Here is a 25,440-nt window from a genome sequence, read left to right as displayed (position 1 = left end):
AAACACAGACAACAAACAACAAACAAGAAATCATTATGTATTCTTTTTTAGGAGGAGGTTGACACTGTCGACGTCTCTGCTGTGATTGGCTCCTGCACCTTGTCAGAGGCTCGCTTCCTATTGGACCACTTCATGTCCATGGCCATCAACAAGGTATACAAGCCCTATTCAATCTACATGAGGCTACTGAAGTAATTGTCCCCCCCACAAGTTCAGCTGGGAGGTTATTAGATTCACCTTTGTACGTTAGTGTGTGCGTGCGTGTGATTTGCTCATTAAATGCATTTCGGCATTGGATATGTGCTTAGAGACTTATCATCTATAATACGACTGAGATACTGTATGCACTTTGGTCTGTGCGCTCTTTCCCCATGGCCAAGTAGCATTATCAGTATCTCAGCTTTTTTTCTGTTTGCTGGTGAAGTGACTGCGTCCCTCACTAGCTCATAATATCCTCGCAATTTAAGGCTATACCTTTTTAAAAGCTCTGTATCATTTAATGTCTCCAAAACATTGATGTGATTATGAAGTGGATTGCTGGGGTCAGGCATGTTGGATCGCTTGTGAGTACTTCTTAGCGACTTAGAAGTCCTCTTGACTGCCTCTAACCTCTCCTGGACTTAGGAGCTGTTTTTAGCTCTCAAACTCTTTGTGAAATACTATCCCAAACATTTAGGAGTCATGAGTGACACTTCCCTTATTTTTAAGAGTTGCTCCTAAATCGGCAAGTTAGGACCACCTTTTAGCCTTAAAATGTTCTGTGAAAACCAACCCATGGGAGTTAAATATGATGAACATACAATGAATAACACTTCAAACATTTCATATATTCATATTCATGAAGAAAATATCACGTTACCACAAGGGAACATGCATCATGGGGTTGCTTTCATGTTTACTGCATCTGGCTTGTTTTTCAGGTTAAGTGCCTTGCGCCACAGTGGGCTATTACTGGTCAGAACCCAACCAGCAGCCCTCCAGAGGCTTACAGCAGGTTACACACACACACACACACACTTCCTCGCATCAACCCTCTGACCCCCCCGCTGTCCATGTCCAGGGCCTGCAGGCGGCCCAGAAAGAGTCCCAGGTGAAAGTGATGGAGGGCAGGCTGAAGCAGACGGAGATCACCAGCGCCACCCAGAACCAGTTGCTCTTCCACATGCTCAAGGAGAAGGCGGAGTTCAACCCTGAACTCGACGCCCTTCTGGGGAATGCTCTTCAAGGTAACACCCCCCCCCCCTCCCCTTGGACACACACAAACACCTCACCATTGTGGAGGTTACAGACCCCGGCTCTGTAGCCCTCTGTACTCCCTGTTCCCAGATGCCCAGATGTAGAGTGGACCTACGGGGCCTAGAGAGGCCCGACCCAGTCCTGTCCTTGAGGACCAGGTTCCCTTGTTATACATCCCACTCTCACCTACTCAAGTTAGCTAGCCTAACACTGATGGATAGAGACCCACTCAGCTCGTTAAAATGTCTTCAAAAATAGCTACAGTAGCTACTGTTGTTGACCAAACCAGCTATGGTTTTCTTACCCATGTTGCTGATTTGGGAATTGGATAAAATAAAATATTTCATTGATAGCATCCTTGTTATTCTACTGCCTAGTACTGTTGGTTTGTGTGTGTGAGAGAGAGAAATTGAGCTTTGACCTCAAGAGCCAGGGCTGGCTAGGGGTGTTGGAGTGCATGACTTGGCCTGTTGAGTGACATTTGCTTGTTGCGTCCTCCTGACTAGATGCTGGCCTGGAATAATTATTTCACACAAATCACTATCAGTTGAATTATAATAAAACCGAATTGGGTCTCATTATGATGTTTCTATGCAAAACTAAGAAAATATAATGTTTCTGGAGCATGATGAGAAGTTCAGAGAAACCACTGACTTTTTCAGTTGGCGTCATTACATGCTTTATTATTGTCACAGATCTGACATTTCTTTCTGGAGGTGCCATTTTTGCTTTGGTCCTGGCAGTTAGATGTGCGTTTCTGCCCGCCTCTGTTCAGGAGGACGCCCAGTTAAAGTAGATGTAGAAGCACTCTTGTACTTTTTCTTTTCTTTTGATTTTGTTTTTGAATATGGGGGACTGCGTTTTTGATTTGTGTGTCGCCTTTTTTCTGTTCCCCCATGTTGCCTTGATTATTTCACAGAGCTAGGTAACATGCCAGTGGGTAAGTAACAGACACCAGACTCTTCTCTTATCTGTGTTACGATTGCATGGGTCCCCTCCCTCCTCGGAACTAATGAAACAACATAACATGAGCAGGCGCATGAGGTGACTCGCCGACAGGCTTCCCTTCATATGTCTGCTGACTCCTCCCCAAACCCCCTCCTCCTCCTCCTCCTCCTCCTCCCTCCTCACTGTGGAAGAGCCCCGCCCCCCCAGCTCACCATGTGCTACGATAGCCATCATGCCTTAGCACACCTGCTAACAACATCACGTGTATCTTTAGAGGGACAGTCTTCACAGGCACAGCCAGGACATTTGAGTCGGACGATCTGTAGGCGATTCGTCCCGCACCGGATCGACGGACTAATGATTCCTCATCTTGTCTCGTCTCAGGTCTTTCCCCTCTCCCAAACCTTTGACCTCTTCATAACCCCTCCCACTTGACCTCTCTTTGACCTTTTTGACCTCACCTTTTCAATCTGTCTGAACCCTCTGAACTCGGCGAGCAGACAAGGACGGGTCTTTTTCATGAAGGCAACTTGATAAAATGGCATGGCGCTGCGCTGACATCGTGTCCATCTGCTTTCCTCGTCCATTATTACCACACCCTGTCCAATAAACAACTCTGTTCTTAACGTGCGCTCATAAGAGTTAGCATAACACTTGGTACCATTGGTCAGTAGGCAAGTATGTGGACTTCTAGGAAGTTGAACCCCTATTTAAGCATAAAACACACAGGCAAGTAAGGAAGATTTCTTGTTTATGATTATTGTTGAGTCTGAGATTTTGGGTCATCTGGTTTCACAGAGAATGCAGATGATAGCAGCAGTGATGAGTCTTCCCAGAGTCCTGCAATTGAGGGAACGTAAGTAGCCTATCGTATTTTTACATGAAAGTTTAAAGGGATGGCTCACCCAAATTAAAATCTGAATTAATCTTGTATTATATCCTAGAACATTAGTCAGGCATTTCTATGAGTCAGTGAACTCTCATTGGGGTCTGTATTGTCATAGAAAATAGTCCACAAAAAATTATTATGCTTAATTCTCAAATGCAAAAACAACTTTTTAATCAGCCACGGCAAGGGAAAGTTTTCCATATGTGATAACCGTAGTTTCAGTCAAATGTTGTTTTATTAGCTCTACCGGGGGAAGGTTATGTTTTTGGTGCTGTGTGTTTGTTTGTTTGTTTATTTGTCTGTCGGGAGGATTACACAAAAACGACCAGACCGATCTTCATGAAACTTAGGGTGGAGGGGTGTAGCATAGAACCCATCAAACTTTGGAGCAGATCCGAATGACGGGGCGGATCCACTTATTATTTTTCACTTTCGTTAGCATCAAGTTCGAGAGACGTCCTTCTCTAGACTAGAAAAGCCTGCTCCATTTACACTCTCAACAACTGTACAGTACATGCTGACAACATGCATCATGGGCGGAGGTCTGCGCTGCCCCATGGTCATTTTAGTACTGTAAATGAGATGCACCCCTTAAACATTCATTAGCTAATGTAATCACACTGTAGTATGAACATCTCTTTTAACCAATCACTGAACAGTTTGAAGATCAATCATCACGAACAAAAGACAAGGCCATCGGTTCGATTAGAATCAGTTTGTGTTTAGTCTGTGCCCATAATACAGTATGGATTGCTTATCCACCACGAGAGATTGTGATCACTCAGTCAACCCCCAAACCCATATACTTCCTGCCGTATAGCCATGCCTAGGGGTTATGAACTCCCCAAGTAAGTGGGGCCTATGGTAGTTATCTGTTAGGGGTTGTAAGCATTGTTCAAAGACTGTTAGTAAATAGTTTCCCAGACATCCTGGAGCCCCTTTCCCACTACAATTGCAAATAGTATGAAAATGTACATTATATGTATATATGTAATTATATGGAAAAATGAAATTCTACCACAGTATACTCATGTGTATCACCATTTCCCCTTCCAGCTCTCTGGCATCAGATCTCATGAAACTCTGTGGAGAAACCAAAACGAGAAGCAAGGTAAAGGATTTCTACTTGAAACATTTGATATCTTTTGCAGTTTTAGTTTTGATTTTCTTCATTCTGTGTCTGTGTTTTTTGTACGTGTGTGTGTGTGCGTGTGTGCGTGTGCGCCCTCCCCTCATACAGGCACGTAGGAGGACCACGACTCAGATGGAGCTACTCTACGCCAACAGCGACTCCGCTCCAGACGCACCCTCTGACTTCTCCTCTCCGATCTTACCATTGGCTGAGACGCCGGAAGGCGGCGGGGATTTAGAGAACTACGGCTCGTCAGTCAGGGACAGGGACTATACGCCTCCTTCCTCTGGCTTTTCCACCAAAATGGGCAGCATGTAAGTCCGGGCTTGGCACATGCTAACTTGCTAACCCGCTAATCCTACAACCTTCGCTTCTTGCATGTCAATATCGCTGCCGTAGCCTCTCTGTTCCTCAGTTTGCCTGACTTTGCCTGACATTGTCAATGATAAGCCCCCTTGGATTGCAAGTCTTTCCATCCCCAGGCTAGAAAAGACAGTAGAACCCATTGATATGTATTTTTTTTAAAGCATGAAGTAATAACTACCCTCAAGCTTTTAATTCAAATTGTATTCATGGCTTTATACAATAATGCAGTTTTAATGTCACAAGCTCAAAGCTGAGGCAGGCCTAAAATCCACATAAAGCCCCATCATGGGCCATGAAAGTCTTTTATATCTTGACAGATATCCTATTCTGCTTTTTCTGCAGTACTGTATTTCACTTCCATTCACAGTAATAGATGCATCTTTTAACATTAACAACAGCTAAAATACTAGTCATGTAATGGCTTTACAGCTTGAGAAAGACCAGATATTCTAACTCTAGACCTAAGTGCTTTTAGAAAAAGACATGGTTGAACGTTTATGTTATTTTGACTTGAATAAGCAAGTTGTGGTGCAGGGGACCAATTTTGTGTAGTGCTAGCCAAAGCTAGCTACACAGTATCTTCAATAGACCTTGGTGAACAAGAACGCCATTTTGGAGACTAAATGTCAGGTAACAGTGTGCATGTGTGTACTGCGTGCTCACCACCTCATACTGTATTGATTTAATTTTTCTTTCACATCCCTGTGTTGTGTTGCTTGTTGTGTCTTTGTGTTGTGTTTCTCGCTAATGAACCCCCAAAACTGAATATCAGTTCCGGTGCCAGACCTCCCTCAGGGGTGGAAAAGCGAGTTCCGGAACCTTCTCCGCTCTCTCGCAGGAAGACCTATGACAAGGCACATGGGGCGGCTAAAGTCAAGGAGATCAAACAGTAAGAGCTAGCACCCTCTTGGTGGCCCAAACCGCAGTTTTATGCAAATGATATCGCTCCCTCCCCCAGATTTTTCTGCCTCATAAAAGCATGTGGTTTCAAACTAAATCAACTTTTGTCTTGGTGTGATGACCTTCGCCTTGTCAAGTTTTACACTGAATTACAACCGATATTGTATATTTCGACCAATATATCCTTCCTGAATGAGACTTAAAGATGCTACATGGTGCTTTCTAACCTCACACTTTTCATCCAATCTGAAAATGTGTTCAGAATCAACAATCCAAATTATTTTCTTACCCTGTTCTGCCTTGTAATCCGTAGTTTTGATATTTCAAAAGCTGAAACCGATAGGCAGCCATTTTCCCTATGGACTCGTCATACACAAACACAGACTCTCCTGCACACGTGTCTAGGAGGGGAGACTAGGTGTGTGAATTGATATCCGATGATAACCATTTGAAAATGTATTTTGGTCTACAAGGTTGGTAGAGAAGCCGTGTGCTTGTGAATTTAGGTCAGGGGACACTTTTTGGCTTGTGAGCACTGTCAGCTGAATTAGTTGAGGTTAGAATTGTAGCACATTTCAATGTAGCAACTTTAATGATAATATTGTTTCAGGAAGGAGCTTTTTCATTAGCATAACTGCATTAGCATAGAATCCCTAGTACTCAGGAGGTAGATTCAGTGTTCAACTTGCATCTCAGACTCTTAAACCCTCTGCAAATTTGGCTACAATATATAAATATTATATATTGATGACAGCGCTAACCTACTTTTCAGCAAAACCTGAAGTGAATGTCTTGGGAGCCGCAGGGGAAGGAATGTGGATGAAAGCTGTTTCCTTTTTGATAAACCCTGAGTGAACTGATCTCTCTAAGCTAAATCAGAACCACATGTGATGAGCCTGCAGAACTCAGTCTTGTTCCACCAAAGTGAACCAGCTTTGAGTCCCTCAAATGGGTCTAGTACAGTACCATAAATACCAGATAGTCAGTGCCCAACCATGACAGAGTTGATGCGGTTCCCTGACTGTTTGGGTATTTGTCTCTGTGTGTGTGTGCGTGTGTGTCCAATACCCCCCTCTCTGCATACAGTACCCATGCCACCATTGCTCTGTGTACTGTGAAGCCAGACGCTGAGCTGCCCCCCACTGTCTACCGTTGCAGCCAAGCCAACGTATTTATCCGTCTGTCAGGGTTTCTGGACAGTGCAGGCGTACCGCAGGATAAGTAAGGAGAACAGCTGACTGACACTAGAACTAGGACCAGGCAGGAGTAAGACTCAGTCAGGACTACACAATAGCTCTTCTAGTCAGGTTACACTTACAGCATTATGATAGTGTTTAACTGATGGCATGTGCTGTTATAAATGATAAATACAGTAATTGTAAAGTTGTAAGCATTAGCATTTACTTAATGTGGTCCAATGTACAGTATATTATTTATAGTAAAGTGGCGTGATTAATGTGTAATGATAATTGTTGTACATCAAAATATAGCCAATTTTGAGCACATGTTTAGTAATAGTACTGTAAGTCAAGAAGCACCGGAAGTTTAATAGTCACATGGGTACTCTTACTCTAAATAAAGGCTACAATATCTGTAACACTGTTAACATCAAAGTATCGGCCATAGTAGACACCATTCACTAATAGACTGGGAGGTAGTGTCAATCTATTATAGATATACGTGCCTTTGCTTCAGTTGATTCTGAGGAGCCCCCTTCTGATCTGTTTTCGAACTAGACCACTGAGTGTCGACCTCTGTGTCAGTAAGTGCGTCCATGTGTGGTAGGCTGGGTGAGAATGGCTCATCTGCTCCAGCAACACAGCTGGTCTTTCCTGCTGGTCTTTCCTCCAGGTCTGTCACTAACTGCTCTCTGTTCGGTCCAGTTGTTATCCTTCTGTCCATTGTCCTCGTTGGACATTATGTAACATGTTGTGGTCTTTGTGTTTTTCATTTGGGATTCACCGCATGGTGCTTATCGGCCGAATGGGTTGTATGTGCTGGGCTGTATGCAGCATGTGTGCTTGGGATGGTGTTTTGGAGATGCATGCTGGATCTGCTGTACTTCCTGAAGCTATCTTTATAGATCTTACTGTTTAATTTGTTTTTGATGTGTTTATATAATTTAATTTGTTTTTGAAGTGTTTAAATATGTTTAAATGTGTTTGTCACCTTCACACTAATGCCCAAACACCAATAGGGCTGGGTATTTGCAAGGATCTCACGATACATGGGTCACGATACAATTGTATCACAATACATACAGTATTGGAATACATTGCGTTACTCTATATCATTTACTCAAAATTTAAAAATACAGCTGAAAATACAACTCCATCACCTGCTCCCTAGAGGTAATCATTAGAAATGGTGGTCAGAGAGCACAGACCTCCGCCCCTGAATGCATTTCGTGGCTCTGTGTGTGCCAGAATTGAATGGGTTCAAAATTGGCCCATGCTACACCCCTCCACCCAGTTTCATGAAAAGCGGTCTGGTACTTTTTGCGTAGTCTCAGCGCCAGACCCATGAGAGGTCTGATACACATAAGCATACGCTAACATAAGCTATGCTAACTACGTTACTGCATGCTACAGATTTCTCTATGGGTCTGGGACACTTCATGCAAAAATCTGCTGCTCAATTGGCAATTCATTGGTTTCGCAGGAATCCCTGCGGCACCAATCAGTAACGACTTTCGTGATCAGGCGTTCCCACCCATATATATGCCCCGCCCATCTAACCTGGGCTAGCGTCTCTCATTTGCTGCTATGACCCGTCACTCTTTCAATTTTGAACCGTCGATACGCCCTCAGAATACCATCTTGGGCGGCGAAGTGGCACAGACTCTATTATGTAGTATGCGGAGCACAGTGATTCAACCTAATATTTGAGCTTAGAGAAAGACTCGTTTTTGCGTAATCCTAGTCCAAAAAATGAATGGTCCAGCTGTGTTTTGGGCGGCTCATGGACCCGCACCGTGATTCGGATCCACTCCAGTTTAATGAGCGCCAAGTTGGCCCAGGCTACACCCCTCCACCAAGTTTCATGAAAATCATTTTAATAATTTTTGCATTATCCTGTTAATAAACAAACAAACAAACCAAGAAACGGCTCGTGGACCCGCCCCGTGAATCAGATCTGCTCCAAAATTCTGCAAAAAAGTTTGCTCCGCTTCGTTTGGAGAGGTGTGAATGCGTATTCGAACTCGGTCCCCGGATCAAACAACCGAACCATGGTCCACCTAAAAACGCTTCAAAAGGGACCATTCTTCGTTTCACTTTTGGTGTGAACGTGCATTGGACTATCCGTAGGAGCAAAACAAAGAGCACGTCTCCTGTGTGATAGGTACACAGAGAAGGTCTCGTCGGCATCCATCAGGGCCCGTATTCTGCTGTACCAACTCCTACGACTCCTGAAAAAAGCAGAGCGCCTTCATTGTTTACACGCGTCCAGATTCGGTCATGCTCATATTGGGTCGCCGTTGTTATTTGGCCAAAGCACCAAATAATCACAAGTAGCGCCAGTATGGCAAATTGTAACAGTGATTGCTCTAATTACATGCGGTTAATGATAGATTTTACCTCTGAATTTTTATAGCCAATAGATGAGCAACCTGTATGACCGCTTGACATTTGTTTACATGTGTTGGTTCGATTACACAAATGACCGTGTGAACGCGAACCACACCAAAAAAAACTGCAACAATGTTGCAACTTCACTCATTTGGTCTGGTCCTTGGTTTGGACTTTCTGGTGTGATCTCAACCTAAGATGTACAGTATTGCTGTATGTTTTATTTCTCAGCCCTACATACCAATATACAGTATTTGTGTGTGTGTCTGTGTGTGTGCGTCTGTGCGCGCATGCCTGTGTGTGTGTGTGTCCATGCTTTCCTCCCCCCAGAGGTGTCATCAACCCTGTTCCGTCCTCCAAGAGCAGCCGGTCATCTACGCTGCAGTGTGTCCACGTGGCGGAGGGTCACAACAAAGCTGTGCTGTGTGTGGACTGCACCGACGACCTTCTGTTCACTGGCTCCAAAGGTCAGACTTCACTGGTCCTCACTTCCTACCTTTCTAACTTCCTTTTCAATGTCCTCCTTCCCTCCCTCCCTCCCTCCCTCCCTCCCTCCCTCTCTCGCTCCCTTCCTTCCTTCCTTCCTTCCTTCCTTCCTTCCTTCCTTCCTTCCTTCCTTCCTTCCTTCCTTCCTTCCTTCCTTCCTTCCTTCCTTCCTCCATTCCTTCATTCTATCACTCTAACTAGACTCAGCTACTCCCAATCACTGACAAATTACACGCAGCCTAGTCTCGTACAGACAGCGCTGGAGAAAGGTCTTGCTGGACTCATTACCCTTCGGGGATAGGGGGAAATTGCTTTAAACCAATCACAACCGTCTTGAGCGGAGCGGTTGCTAGGTAGTTGTTGTTTCATGTAGTCTGGATTGAATCTGGTCGGGAATCAGGTCCGTCGCTACTGATTGGGCAGTAATAAACGAATGACTTGGCTTTTCCCCAAAACCTACATCCATTGAGTCAGACTACAGACCTGGATCTCACTGAGATTGTGTGACGGTTGTGTAGTATAATGTTACAGCCCTGACATTTGGAATTAGATGATGATGGAACTTGTGAGTGGAGTCTAGACTTGTCATTCACTAATAGTAGCTACTGCATGCTTGGTAATGACACTGACATAATGTCAGCAAGCTGATACGCTGCAAGATTTAGCAGCAGCACAAACTTTAACACCATGCACATTGTGCTACAACTACTGTACACACGAAATGTTCCATATTTGTGCTCGATTACTGAAACGATCCCTCTGTGGTTGAGTACACGGCAGTGTTGTGAACTTGCGCCTTGTCCCTCTCAGACCGGACGTGTAAGGTGTGGAACCTGGTGACGGGCCAGGAGATCATGTCCCTGGCGGGCCACCCCAACAACGTGGTGTCGGTCCGTTACAGCTCCAGCTTGGTCTACACCGTCTCCACGTACTACATCAAGGTGTGGGACATCCGCGACTCTGCCAAGTGCATCCGCACCCTCTCGTGAGTATCCCAGCCCCGCGTTTTCTGCGGGTTCTGTAGAAAAATGATCTATTTTGAATTCGAGTGATTTGATGTGCTACGCATCTGAATGATTGTGTTGAGTATGTAGAACACAACCGAACCGTAAGGCTCTCATAAGCCAACGTTGCGCCGTTGTTTAAAATGACTGAACGTTACCCGTTACCTCTGCCCACCTTCAGTGAGGCTAACAAATGGACAGTATTTGAAGTTTCCGTCTCGATGTGTCAGCTCGTCTGGTCTGGTGACCGTCGGGGACGCCTGTGCGTCCAGCACCAACCGCACGGTCACCATCCCTGTGGGGGAGAACCAGATCAACCAGATTGCCCTCAACCCCAGCGGCTCGGTCCTGTACGCTGCCGCCGGAAACTCTGTCAGAGTCTGGGACCTGAAAAGGTACGAACGGCGGACATTTTGAAGAATTTAAAGGGCTTGTTTGCTCAAAAGATATAATTTCCCATTTACCCTGGCTGTAGTTAATTTAAAGGACTGTAACACTCAACAACCGCTGACAGATAGTTATAGATATTTACAAAATAATTTTACAGCTCACTTTTTCAGCCCTTGGGTGAACTGTTTTTTTTTGCTTCCCTCTGGAAAATGTAGGGGTGGGACCTATGTCCATCCACCCATTGCTCTCTGTAAAGCGCATTGTATTGCCTCTGTATGAAATGCGCTATACAAATAAAGTTTGATTTGATTTGATACAGTGGTTGATGGTACAGTACCTTTGTCCCTCTTTATCAGGTTTGTATCCACGGGAAAACTCATAGGTCATCTTGGCCCTGTCATGTGTCTGACCGTGGACCAGACAGGGAGCGGTCAAGACCTGGTCATTACCGGATCCAAGGACCACTACATCAAGGTGTGTGTGTGTGTGTGTCCACCTGCCAGTCTCTGTGTATATTGTTTTTAGTTAAGACCTGTATATGGATTACAGTATGCGTGTGGCTTATAAAGGAGCGATAAGTAAATCCCTTCTTTTCTGGACTCTGGTAGATGTTTGACGTGACAGAAGGAGCCCTGGGGAGCATCGGCCCCACACACAACTTTGAGCCCCCCCACTACGACGGCATCGAGTCCCTGGCGGTGCAGGGCGACACCCTCTTCAGCGGTTCCAGAGACAACGGCATCAAGAAGTGGGACCTGACACGCAAAGACCTACTGCAGGTGAGGGGGAGAGGAGAGAGGGGGGTGGAGGGAGAGGGGGAGGGACAGAGAAAGAAGGAAGGATAAGAAGTGGAAGAAAGAAAGAAAGAAAGAAAGAAAGAAAGAAAGAAAGAAAGAAAGAAAGAAAGAAAGAAAGAAAGAAAGAAAGAAAAAAAGAAAGAAAGAAAGAAAGAAAATGAAAGAAAGAAAGAAAGAAAGAAAGAATGAAAGAAAGAATGAAAGAAAGAGAAAGAAAGAAAATGTAAGAAAGAAAGAAAGAAAGAAAGAAAGAAAGAAAGAAAGAAAGAAAGAAAGAAAGAAAGAAAGAAAGAAAGCCTGTAGAAAGTAGCCATTTCATCTTTTCAGTCTACAGTAAACATTATGTGTGCTGTCCCCAACAGCAGGTGCCCAACGCCCACCGTGACTGGGTGTGTGCCCTGGGCGTGGTGCCCGGCTCCCCCGCCCTGCTGAGTGGCTGCAGGGGCGGCGTTCTGAAGCTGTGGCACACAGACACTCTGGGGACCCTGGGGGAAGTGAAGGGCCACGAGAGCCCCATCAACGCCATCTCCACCAACAGCAGCCACCTGTTTACTGCGTCCGAGTGAGTCACGGAGTGATGAGAACACGCAGGCGCGCGCGCACACACACACACACAGACGTGCACATGTTCTGTACGTACGCACACACACACAGATACACACACACACACACACACACAGGTGTATTCGCACACATACAGTACATAAACACACAATCACACACTCCCACCTCCTACTTCATATCCACCATGAGCAGCCACACCATTACCAGGGCAGTGTGATAAAACAGCACACACACACACACACACACACACACACACACATCCACAATGTCTTGTCAAAGTGAAGTGTTCCCTCTTAATCTCATACCAACGATCACACACATACTGTACACATGGAGAAATGTTTTGTTGTCGTCGTTGTTTTTTTGTAACATCCAGACTACAGGCAGTAATCTAGATCTGATGTTTCCATTGACAGTGATCGGACGGTGAAGATCTGGCGTGCCCGTGGTGGCCTGGACAGCACCTTAGACACGGACAACGCTGACGAGGTTGCCAGCAACTGAACACGGCGCCACTTCCTGGTGTACCCCTGAACGGACACCAGCGACGCTGCCTTCTTGCACTTTGACCCCTAACTTTGGAATTCCGCCCCCCCCCCCCCCCCCCCCCGACTTGTCCCTATGTAACAATGACAACTGAGCCCCCAAGGAATGGCGAAAGGAATGCCATCTCAGAAATAGTCTCTCTCCAGACCCAAGGTCCTGTCCTGGGAGGGAGACCTACCTGTGTGGAGATACTGATGACTCTTGGCAGAATAAACCCTCTCTTTTTGCCTTGGTGGACAGCTTCTGCATCTTGGCTCATGTCTCGAACTGAACCCACACAAGCAAGGTTATAAGGGTCTGTGCTCATGATGTGCTTAACCAAGCTGGGTGACACACAGAGTGACACACACACATACACAGATTTGAAGGGCATCTTCCCATCTCAGCTCATTAAGTATTGAATACATACTGTACACGCACACACATGCACACACACACCTGGGGGCAGGACTCCAGTGTTTTGGGCTTGGGGGAGCTAGGAGAGTGGGAGCTGTTCATAGAGGAGGAGGATGGAAGACAGGGCAGGATGCCGGTACTGGTGTTGTGTAGCTGGCCTCCATGACCCGGTACTCCAACACAGACGGGACCCGGATGGTAGAAATGAACATCCCTGCTCTGTCCTACTGAAATCAACATGGCTTTATGTGAACTGACAAATCACCGTGCTCCCCTTAAATCTCTAGTTTTTTTTTTTCCCGCTTCAGCAACCACTTAGATCTGTGACCAAATCGTGAAACTCTAGTCGATGTACTGTACTGTACTCGTGAATAGGATACACTAGCCTAACACTCTCGCTCTCACTAACATACAAACAAACAATAGCCTTCTCTGCTCTTTTTAACCTCATAGACCGCCTCTGAGCAGATACAGTATGGTGGCTCTTTGAGGACAAACTACTCACTGTCTGTTCATGTGTAATGATATATGTGTAGCTATGTGTTATTCTTCACTTGTTTGCTGTTAACAATTCAAATCCCTACTAGTCCCTCTCTATTGCATTATGAACTTAACGCGCCATGCTGCTAAGTTGTTTGCTCACCTTTGACCCTTAGAGGGCTTTTGTGTTGGACTCCAGGTCATATCCACCTGGTGATGACATACTGTATATAAATGTAATGTGTAAGGGGAGGGGCCATTGACCTGTGCCTGTACTGTCAGCCTGACCATATAGATGCAGATAGCTCTCCAAAACCAGGTTCCTGAAAACACCTGTGGATGGTGGCTTCGCTTCGGGTTGGTTTAACATTTCAGCTGGCCTATTTGTGATGATTGTGGGCCACAATTATATATCAAGACTGGTTGTCCTGTTCTAGTGAATGTTGCAGAAGCGCTTTTTAATTACTACGTACTGTAATGGCCATATGTGAAGGAACACTATCTAAATCAACTGAATGTTAGTTTAAGGTCTACCTAGACTCAATTCACAAGGGAACTAATTGCCCAGAATTGGGTGATGGGTGGCTATACTGGCTATACAAACACTGTAACGCTTTTTGAAAGAAGCCTTTCTCATGGAGTCAGCAGAAAGTGGTCTGATTGTTAAAGCTGTACGTATTCAAGTCCTGGGCGTTCCCCTCTGGAGTTGTAGCAGGGGTGGTCCAAAATGGCTGACTCTGTAGTGATTTGAATGTCAGATGCCTGGTGAAATAAATGTCATCTGTCAAAAACAAACCTATGTGATACATTACCTGGATCGATTTTCAGAGAGTTTCAATTATTTCAGTCCTCCCTTAGAAACAATCGGCAAAAGATTCGGACGGCCTGTTCAAACAAGACACTGCATATAGTTTTCAAATTGTGTTAGATCACTCATTCCTCAAATGACAGGGAAGTTAAATAAATAAATAGACCTAAATAAATAGATAAACAAATCAAGAGAAGTATTTGAGCTTTGCGGTCCCTGGTTTGTTATCTCCAAAGTTCCACAAGATGGCAGTAGGCTAATATATTCTAGAATTGGTGTACAGAAATGGCTGGACACGACAGACAGGGGGACACGGACCACTCAGAAGGAGGGAGCACATTGACAAGATAATTTAGTTTTAAAATGAAGTGTAGAAGTGTCAAAGAAAACGACTGTGCCAGGCTAACTGTGTGCGCTTGTCAGGTTGTGTTTTTTCTGTCAGTGCGCGCGCACACGCACACACACTCCGTGATCTCTGGAGAGTCGGTTTAAGGTAAACATCGGTTGAAAACAATTCAAATGCAGTTTGATTGAGACAATACATCTCGATAACAGCAAAACGGTGTTTATGTAAGCACACAAAAAAAGCAACAGCGTGTGCAACATTTGTCTTGGTCTTGATCTGACGCTAACAAATTAAAATGTGACGTCATCATGTATAGATACAAGCAGTGGTCATTACAACACGCACGCACGCGCACACACCCAAACACACGTGTACACGCATTGAAAACAATATTACAACTAACACTTTACCATGCCCTCTTTGGACATAGGCTAACTATTTGCGAAGCTTTGGTGTTATCCTCGAGAATATTGTCATGTTAACTAGCCTGCTGGTGTGCAACACTGCGAGGTGGCTCTGCAGGATTCAGAGTTGTTCCAAATTAATCAGCTCTTAGGCCCACTGATGAAACGCTCATTCTAACCGAAAACTAATCAAATTTGACTTAAGTGTTCTTATTATAGCTCACCGGGCCGCGCCTGGTAGAAAAACCAGTCACTTATTAATTGAGCGATTTGCACAGGTCCTCTCTCGGCTTTGGTGCATCTGTCGGTATCACTTTTTTCCGCTGTCAAAACCCAAGCGAGCCGATAACAAAGTGAACTGACGTGCATTACAACCTGAGATGAAACCAGTCTATGCACTCAATGCTCTGAAGCCTTCCATAGTGAAGAGCTTTAACAACTGACCCCTGTCAGGACCAGGTGGTCTATGCGTGTCACCAAGGTCCTAACTAATTTGGTTCAAACATAGGCTATTATTATTGTATCAAGCATAGTATTCTAGGCCATCAGGTTCTTCACCAACTTAGAATAGCCTGCATGATTGTTATTCATTCATCGAATAGCCTGTGTAGCCAAGAATGTTTATGGTTTAAAATGTTTATCTTCGGATAAATAGGCTACAAAAGTTGACTTTTCGAGGCAATAGCATAATATTATATCTTCTTCTTGACTTGTAATAAAATCATAATAATACAAACTCATCGTAGGTAGGCCTGTCCCAGTTGTAGGCTACCCCCTCTCATGCTCCGTCCTCCCCGCTGCCACAGAATCCCATGCGTTCCAGAAGAGGAATCTCACCGGTCGGGCGCACACACGACGCGTGCTGCGCCGCTGTGGTAGCGGACATTCTTCTCCCATCCGAGCCTCATGCGACTACGACCCCGACCTCAGCTGTGAACGGTTCATTGTTTCCCCATGCCACCGAGGAAGCACCGGATAAAGGAATAGGCCTACAGTATGTCGACTATGAGTAGCTTTATGATGGCGTGTTTTGGAGACTTCGACCCGTTTACTGCAGCTATCCCTGCTACCAAAGTTGAGCTCGCAGTGTCGTGTAGGTGAGTAGAAGACTCTGAGAAACATTTGCTAATTTCTCTCACTCTAAAATAGGCATGCTATACCAGTGCGGTGGGCATGTTTTAACCGTCATTTGAAGAATTGCATCTCTGTGGAGACGATGGTGTTCATTCACAGTTTGGTTTGTTTAAGCTGCATACAAATAAGTTATGCGTAGTCTTATGTCCCTCAGGCAGCTTAGCTTTAAATTGTAGGCTATATGTCTCTTGCGCACTTTACACTGCCCTATTTCATTCACAAACATGAAGATCATGAAGAAAGTGTAGCCTACCACAACATCTTCTCGAGTAAGCCCAATTAAAGTTGTTGTTGTTGTTTTTACCTTGTAGCCTGGAGTGGGAATTCTTTTGATAGATAAAATAACATTCATGCTCTCCTATTTACGATTTTGAAACAGAAGCAAAGGTAGGCTAATTTATGGATGCTGCGTCTCGGTGAGATGCGACTTCCAGTCAGATACAACTAGTTTTCACCAGAGAAGTGATGCTGCTGGTCACACGGTCTCAAGAGAAAATGAACATTTGCTCTTACTACTCAACAAATCCTAGTTAGGGCATACAGGATATGCTTTTTGTAATTCTTCTATCAATTTAATGTGATATATTTGCTTCCAGTAGCCTTAGGCTATAGCACAAACTTCCTGTGATTATTATTAGGATACATATAAATAATAGCTAGATCAAATTGTACAAGAACAATGATATTCATTTCAGAAACATTAGGCTTTCAAGATACAATGTGTTATTTTATTTTTTTATTTTTTTAAAACATGGAAATTGAGTCCTTAAAAAAAAAAAAAAAAGTCAATAAACCCAAACTGTCACTAGAACCATTGGTTATGTAATCAAGAGGAAGAGCTGAAGGATCTCAAACCCAATACTGTATCAGTGTGAACATACAGTATCTCTAACATTATCTCCAATCTGCTGCTACAGCAAAGCTCCCCACATCTCTCTATGATTGATGAGTGGCTATCTTGATCACAGACTCTCAATAATACATACTGAATTTCACTGGCTTCCTAAATACCGTAGGCTGTGGAGCGCTGCAGGCTTTGAGGTCTGTGAGATCAAAAACAAATTTGTTCTTTGAAAGTTGAACATTTCTGACCAGAGAGTGTCTCGAGAAGCCTCCTCTTATCTCTGCCACTGTACTGTAATCTCTCTGATGCGCATGGGGCTGATAGGCTGTTTCAGGGCCAACCGTCAGCTACACAAGAGCCAGAAAGGGGGACCCGGCTTGTTGTTGTGACAAGGTTGTATGGACATCTGATACCAACCTGTCAAGACCCAGGTCAATATGTCACTGTGGATCGATCATACTGTGGATCAATCATTCACATTCTTTGAAAAAGGTGAAGTGGAAGCCATATATAAAAAAAAGAATTAAAAAAGGATGGCATGGTGACTTACACCGTCGCCTCACAGCAAGGAGGTCCATCATAGGGTGTATCATTCTTATTATTATTATACCGCAGAGCTTCAAGACATTGTATCATACTATTAGTGATTTGCACTATGAGAACCAAACAACGTGTAACCTACTATAGGATATTAGTAACATCTGCTACAGTACCATGATTATTGTTAGTAGTACATTAAATCTCTGCATGATAAGGTGTACAGTAATTCTCCATTACTCTAAGACGGTAGGCCTTTTTTGTGGAATGAAGAACATATGGTGCTCCTGTAGATTTGGGTTCCAAGGTCCATTTCCACTTTCCATGTGCATACTGTAGCTCAACAGTGCGTTTTTCATGCCTCTGCCAGCCTGATTGTGGAGAGAGTGTTAACGCTAGCGTTTGTTCACAGAGCGGCTAACACTCCATGATCCAGTAGAGCAGTAGGAGACTGATATATTATCAGAGTGTCAGAGGCCAAAGGGGGTTAAATGGGACAGACTAGACCATCGCAGATCCACCATCAGATTGCTGGCTATGCATCGTCCCGCTGGGCGGCGGTTTCCAGGGTAACGGTGAGCCAGCCCGTGCGGAGGCACGGGGGCGATTCCAGGTGGGTCATGGCGAGCGACCACGTTAATGAGGTTTTGAAGGAACCCATTTGGTCTAATTAAGGCACCGCCGGCTCTGTGACTTTAACTTGTTACTGGAGACTGAGGACATCCGTCTCCATCACTTTCACATCTACGATGACCCTCCCCCCCCTTTCTCTATCCATCACCTGTTATATGAGGACAGTCAGTTTATTAGAAGCGCCTGTACTGTAGACAAAGCCTTGTTGAATGTTGTCACATTTAAACTACCACGTTTAAACCTGATAGCTGTGTCTGTAATATTTGAAATGTGAAAGTTGCCTAAAACAACAGTTTTCTGTGTGCAAAATGCAAACCATCGACTGGTGGTACACACCACTGACTCGCACTTCTGTGTTTCCCTCAGAGGGAGAGTCACACTAGCTAGAGAGGGAATGCTCCGGTTGTTTATATCGACTAGCTTTCATTTTCCTTAACAAAGGCCGCCTCCCTGTCGTTGAGGACGGGTGAGACTTCAGAGATGTCTAAAGCCTCTCCTCCTCTGTCCTGCACCATGGTTGATTGATCTTCCGCTGCTCTTCAAGTCTATTTCAGAGCCACTCGATTGACCCTGATGGAGCGAATCAGGAGGCCTTCCCCAGAGTGTTGTCCTGCTGTGTACAGTAGAATGAATCATCGCTGCCTGTCACCGATTCAATTCGTCTTTTATAACTAACTGTATGACAAAACCATAACTTGTGACTTACAGAAAGACAGCATTCAAAAGAGTGGGAGGATTTTTTTTTTTTTAAAGATATTTTTTAGGGCATTTCTGCTTCATTGGGATAGACAGTGCAAGGACAGACCAGAAAGTTGGGAGAGAGAGAGGGGGGAAGACATGCAGCAAAGGCCGTGGGCTGGATTCAAACCCACGCCGCTCACTGCGGTAAGGACTAGCCTTTATATGGTACGCGCCCCAACCCATTGAGCCTCCGGGGTGCCCCATGAAAGAACGGAACGGGAGTTAAGTAAGGATTTTCACACCAGCTATCGTTTTTTTAATGAAAGCTGTCATTAAGTGCTGTCATTACTGTTAATATGCTAGGTGTCCTTCACCTGCCTAGGCTTCAAAAGCGCGAAGGTCTCTGAGCTAGAGGGTTTTCCCGTGCCTCAGCTCGATTCACCAAAGGTCTAAAGATCAGACGTTGGCGTCGCATCAGTAGAAGTCGCATGTGGCAGCAGGTCATGCTATCAATAGGCCTTTGAATGTAGAGTGGGTTTCTTTAAGAGAGCAAGTGATTGCCCTCAACCTTGACCTTAAGTTATAAGAAAGCTCTCAAATTGCTTTGCCATTTTATTTTGTTCTCAGTCCCACTAAAGCAAGCATATTTAATGCACCCGTTTTGGAATATGTCCGTGCTTGTGTTATCTGCATTGCCTGCCCCCCCCCACACACACACTAATATAGTTGAAGCCCTGGCATGCCTTGGGAAGAGGTCTTCTGTGCTGCGTGACTGTGATGTAACTGGTGGGATTTCAAATGTAATTTTGATGTTGTGATGGAACTGTATGCATAAATGTTTCATGAATGAGGAGGCACTCTGCTCTGCCCACCTTGAAGTTCTTGGACCGCCTGTGGCGGAAAGGGCTGTTTTAAGATGTTTGCCCTGAATGGCCAATTAGAGGCAAGCAGCTGACCACAGATACACACATCCAGTACCAGCTGGAGTCTAGCTATGACACGCACGCACACACGCACGCACGCACACACACACATACAGACACACACACTCAATTTCTCTCTCTTTCTATATCTCTTATACACAGTCACACACATACAGTACACTCACTCCCTCTTGCAATCACTTTTTCTCTCACTCACTCTCTCTCACACGCATGCATACACACACTCACACACACACACACACACTCACACACACACACGTTACCTTCCTTTGCCTCTATCCCCTCTCTTTCCACCCGAGAGCTCGGGTTAGGCTATGGCAATGTCATGCCTACACGCTCCTCTGGAGTTGTCTTTATTGCGGCACAGTCGATGTGACCAGCCCCAATTCTATCACTTTATTATAACTTATTCATGGTCTTCGCCCAGCGGAGGGCTAGTAGGCGTGCTCTGACAGCCAACCAAGCATGGCATTGTACCATCTGGGGCACATTGGGATCCGCACAGCTTGGGTGGCTGATCTAGATACATCACGAGCGATCAATCGCCTAAAGACACTGTCTCTCTCTGCTTGTCACACAACCCCGCTACGATGGCGAGAAGCGTTATCCACTCCCTTTCCGTGTCTGCTGGCCCTTTGCTGGATGGATACCCAATGACTCCTGCCCCCTCAGACAACACAGCCCTAAAGGTTTATGTGTTTAATTTTGATTTGGCAGCGGTTCAGGGTATGAACAAGACTGTTTGCTTAAACTCTTACGCCAGGATTCCATCCGCTGCGGCAGCGGATTCCGGCACCTGGTTTCAGATCTGGTCAGATTTTGTTCCGTCCTTCATGGGGCTTCATAGCTCACCGGGTGCGTTTCAAGATCGAGCATTTTCTTTGTTTGAGAGGCGGCACGTAGGTAGGGCGGCCGGCTGGGGACTGCAAGGTCCCCGGTTTGATCCCCGCTTCCGGAGTGTGCCAAAGTGTCCTTGAGCAAGACACTGAACCCCAAAATTGCTCACATGCGGCATGGTGGCGCAGTACCTAGTACTGTCGCCTCACAGCAAGAAGGTCTCTGTGCCATAGATGCACTGGAAAATTTCCACCGGCGACACCTGAAAACTGTGTGTGTGTGTGTGTGTGTGTGTGTGTGTGTGTGTGTGTGTGTGTGTGTGTGTGTGTGTGTGTGTGTGTGTGTGTGTGTGTGGTGTGCCATTTCGCTTCTCACTACTGTATGTCCTGTAATTATTATTATTATTTTAATAATTATGATAATATTATAATTAATACTCCGCCAGGGTGGGACCTAACTACCCATTTCTTTACTTTACATTACTATATGATGCCTATCTTTACCAGAGCAGGGCGGAGAGCCGGGTCTGGGCCACTTCTAAAACATGCTGCAGCGCGTCCGGTGGAATTACAATCATTGTCTAGAGGGACCAAAAACAACTCTGATTGCGCCGCACCCAGACTCAGTAGAATGTCAGTGTTAGGCTGAGATAAAAGGCAGCCACTCTGCATAAAACACAACCGCCTCCTCCTTTTTTTGTTGCAAATAGTTTGGGACTTTTGGAAAAGTGTATCTAACCACTTTTTTCAGAGACAACCAATCACAACAAAGAAGAGGCAAGATGTCCCAAAGACAGGGTGTGGATAGCAACAACAACTAGAAATGGTACTCAGAGAGCACAGACCTCTGCCCCTGAATGCATTTTGTGGCTCTGTGCATGCCAAAATTGAATGAGTTTTAAATTGGCTCATGCTACATCCCTTTACCGAGTTTCATGAAAAGCAGTCTGGTAGTTTTTGCATACTGTAATCCTAGTCTAAAAAATGAATGGAGGTGAATGGCCATGTTCGGGCAGCTCGTGGACCCACCTCGTGATTCGCTGGGGCGGAGGTAAAAATAACTGGAGGTGAATGGGTGCCTGGATTTGGCTGTCTCTGTGGCGCCCCCCTCGGGTCACAGCCGACGGGGGGCAGTGCGGTGCACTCCGGGCTCTCCCCCCGCACACCCCAGTCCAAACCCTGTACCTCTACCACCCCCACACAGGGAGCTGGCTTTGTTCTAAGTTTTGTTTTAATTTGTGGATCCAGCCTGTGATTCGGATTTGCTCTGAAATTTAATGGGTTCCAAGGCGGCCCATGATACACCCCTTCACTGAGTTTAATAAAAATCAGTTTGGTAGTTTTTGCGTAATAATAGTCCAAAAAATGAATGGAGGTGAATGGCCAGTCCGGTTGTGGATCCTCACCGTGATTCGGATCCGCTCCAAACTTACAACCCCAAATTAAAGGGGTTGTAAATCGGCCCGTGCTACACCCCTCCACCAAGTTTCTTAAAAATCAGTCAGGAAGTTTTTGAATAATCCTGCTTCATAAAATAAAAGGATTAATGGCCAGCTGTGTTTGGGCAGCCCGCGGATCCTTCCCATGCTTCAGTTTCGTGAAAATCGTAATCCTGCTAAGAGACAAATGCACAAACGCACCCACCCACACACGCCACCGAAAACGTTACCTCTTGCCCTGCGCTGTCGCTGGGGCGGAGGTAACGAAAGCACACATGGAGGGGAAAGTTGAGAAGTTGGTGCTGGCTGTTTTGATTGAGTGCCTCTAGAATTAAGTTTGCTTCATATGGCTGGTTAGCAGGCTACCTGCTTACATTATTGGCTAGCGAAGTTAGCTACGGTTTACTGAATGTGTCAATACGCGTTAACAGATTTATTCTTAAGTAAGTCAATGAGCAGACAGGGTACTGTATGTGTGGTGTATGAAATGTGTGTAATTTTACTTCATTTGAGAGGATGCAGATTTTCTTGCATAAAAAAAAAGTTTTATAAAGTTAATGTTCAAATGGTGTGCTACTTAGTACCATCTGTGGCCAGCAGGGGTTTGCATGGTTTGCATGTTGGGAACGCACGCCACTGAGTATCAATACAAAACAGATTGCAACTCGTCAACAAAACAGGCAAACAGCTGTTGAGAAAATTAACGGAGACGTTATGGAAACGAACAGCGCGTCAGTCAGTCTGTAGGCGGTCAGGAGCTCGCCAAAAGAACGGGCCCGCCTCCGTGAGACCACGGCCGTAGACTTGGCGCCCAGTTGTGGCTATACTCCGGGTGTTCAGTAGCTAGCCAAGAGGAACCACGCACAGATGGACCCTGCTGCTACCACCACTGATGCAGCCTGCTGGGAGTGTGCCTCCACCCCCTCCCATTCTTCCATCCGTCCCTGGTGCCTGAGTGTTTTGCACTCATACACTATTTAGTCTCTGTCTGCTCGTTACCAGCAGTTACCTCAGTGGCTCAGAGCATCTGGCTGAAAACAGGTCTCTTCAGTGCATTTATGCGTCTCTTGCAACGGTGAACAAGACTGAGCTCTCATGCAAATTTGATGGCATCTTGATTTTTGTCACTACACTGGGTGTTTTAAAAGAGAAAGATTTGGGTTTTTAAACGAATAAGGCACTCTTGACACTTCATTTCACAGGGCATTGTTGTTCATACTCACTTAGAAGATTACACAAACGTAAGGGACACACTTTATTTGGACAGGGCCCAAAGATGATCTATAGATTCTCAAAATATTTTAACAACTGATGAAGTTGCTCAGTAGACTGTTTTGTTTTATAATATATATAATATGATACATCTATTCATATCGTGCTGAGCATCAAAAACTATCTACAGGGGGACTCACCAAATAACATGTTACCTTTTCGTACCAGGAAGCTCAGCTTGTCACCAGATCAACATCTGCACTAATAAATTAATGAATAGGCCAATAGTGTTCTGCTGTTTGAACGTAATCCATTTGTTTCTCTGTTTGCTTGCCTTTCAGAAACCTACTGGACAGGGATACATTTTCCAAATCTGACCCAAGTAAGTCTGCTGTCACTCTGTCACACCCATTGTACAATATTCTCCCCAGGTAAGAAAGTCGGCTTGGAGCAAAACAATGTCCAGACGTGGAGCTCTTACGCACCTTAGCGCATTTATTGAAAAGGAAACTCAAGAAAAAGGCAAAACAGAAAGTAGATGATTTTCGGGGCTAGCCTGGTTCCCGTTCTCCCGCCGCAGAGCTGCGTGGAGGATGACCAGGGCTACGGCTTCTGGTCTGAGTCCGTAGACGACTGACTGTTCCCCCTCCTTTAGTGGCGTGGAGACTCATTAGCCGATTGGCTTTTGCCAGGGCTCTCTCTGTCCGTTAAGTAAGTAACTAGTAGTAAATCTAGCGCAGCTAGTTGCCTGGGCAACTATGAACAGTCGGTAAACCATGTCGATCACCTGTCCACGCTGTCCATGGTGCTGACTGGGGATGGTCCGCTGGGTCGTAGCCTCTCTACACGTTTCACTTGCAGTGCGCGGCCCATGGTGCTGAAGTGGAGGTTTACGCATGACGGCGCCTGGGGTGCCTGTTGCAGCCGTGCAGCGAAGGGCCCCGGAAGGATGCCACAACATGCACAAACACGCACGCCCGCACACAGTCTCTTGTGTCGCCCATGAATCAGTAGATTATGGCCTGCCGTACGTTTATGCAAGGAGGCACTTGTGCTGTGTCCATGTCTCAGCCCTGCTGACGCTACTAGCCCCAGTCACACGGCATTAGACTGTCTCAGAAGGCCAGAGGGGCCAAGAGACACACACGCACAAGCACACACACACACACACACAAACACACACACACACACATACACTGAGGCCTTGGGGATCCTCACACACATGGGCCTATGAAGCTGGACAACTCTCAAAAGTCTGTGTGTGGTTTGTTTGCTTGTTTCTGTCTGCATCTTTGCTTGTTTCTGTCACACGTGTATCCACACACACACACACACACACACACACACACACACACACACACACACACACACACACACACACACACACACACACACACACACATCGTATTGTACACCATTCATTTTCATGATCATCTAATGAGAATGTACTGCATCTAATTTGTGTTCGCAGGTGTGTGAGTGTGTGTGTGTGAGTGTGTGACTATTGTGCTCAGTCACAATGCATGGAGACCATATGTGTCTCTCTGTTTCTTCAGAGGATGAAAAGAGCCCCGTGCAATCCCACAGCTGAGCTCGCTCTCACAGCACAGCATACAGTTGCTGTACACAACAACAACAAACTCGGGTACACGACAACAACAAACCCACTGACACTGCCAGTCAGCCAAAACACCACTAACCCTAACAGCCAGATGGACCTCTGCTTGGCAACTTGGTAGCTAGCTAACGGGCCTGCGTCCGAGGCTCTTTCTGAAGTCGTTAGGGTGCGAAGCTATAGCAAGGCTAGACAGAGGCCACTGCAGCCTTCATTATCCCAATCAGTCAGGTAGAATGGGATGAAAGGAGAGCTCTGACCTGGACCCAAGATGGCTTTGCATTTGAAGTGGAATGTGTGTGTG

At 45.5% G+C, this 25,440-nt stretch overlaps 2 protein-coding genes across 3 annotated transcripts in view; both read left to right on the top strand.

The window, feature by feature from the left end:
• The window catches only part of kif21a (kinesin family member 21A), a 48,341-nt gene extending 33,861 nt beyond the window's left edge, over nt 1-14,480 (top strand). The window contains exons 22-34 of one of the 2 annotated variants that reach the window (XM_084450780.1): nt 52-153; nt 1,061-1,226; nt 2,983-3,040; nt 4,130-4,184; nt 4,314-4,519; nt 5,356-5,460; nt 9,371-9,507; nt 10,337-10,511; nt 10,761-10,925; nt 11,277-11,394; nt 11,529-11,699; nt 12,080-12,279; nt 12,698-14,480. In XM_084450780.1, the coding sequence (XP_084306906.1) occupies nt 52-153; nt 1,061-1,226; nt 2,983-3,040; nt 4,130-4,184; nt 4,314-4,519; nt 5,356-5,460; nt 9,371-9,507; nt 10,337-10,511; nt 10,761-10,925; nt 11,277-11,394; nt 11,529-11,699; nt 12,080-12,279; nt 12,698-12,785 (1,746 nt within the window). In that variant the 3' untranslated portion in view covers nt 12,786-14,480. Of the gene's footprint in view, nt 1-51; nt 154-1,060; nt 1,227-2,982; nt 3,041-4,129; nt 4,185-4,313; nt 4,520-5,343; nt 5,461-9,370; nt 9,508-10,336; nt 10,512-10,760; nt 10,926-11,276; nt 11,395-11,528; nt 11,700-12,079; nt 12,280-12,697 lie in introns of both variants that reach the window. The other variant, XM_084450779.1, reaches the window with a different exon arrangement.
• Nucleotides 14,481-16,266: 1,786 nt separating this feature from the next.
• Nucleotides 16,267-25,440, top strand: part of LOC311319661 (copine-8-like) — a gene marked incomplete at both ends in the record, with an annotated part of 43,934 nt that continues 34,760 nt past the window's right edge. Inside the window, 2 exons of the mRNA XM_084451257.1 lie at nt 16,267-16,358; nt 23,863-23,903. Of these exons, the coding sequence (XP_084307383.1) occupies nt 16,267-16,358; nt 23,863-23,903 (133 nt within the window). The remainder of the gene's footprint in view (nt 16,359-23,862; nt 23,904-25,440) is intronic.

The sequence above is a fragment of the Borostomias antarcticus genome (assembly GCF_949987555.1).
Source record: "Borostomias antarcticus genome assembly, chromosome: 16".
NCBI classification, from domain to species: domain Eukaryota; kingdom Metazoa; phylum Chordata; class Actinopteri; order Stomiiformes; family Stomiidae; genus Borostomias; species Borostomias antarcticus.
The sequence above is the reverse complement of the archived record's forward strand: the minus strand, read 5'-3'. Positions and strand labels throughout refer to the sequence as shown.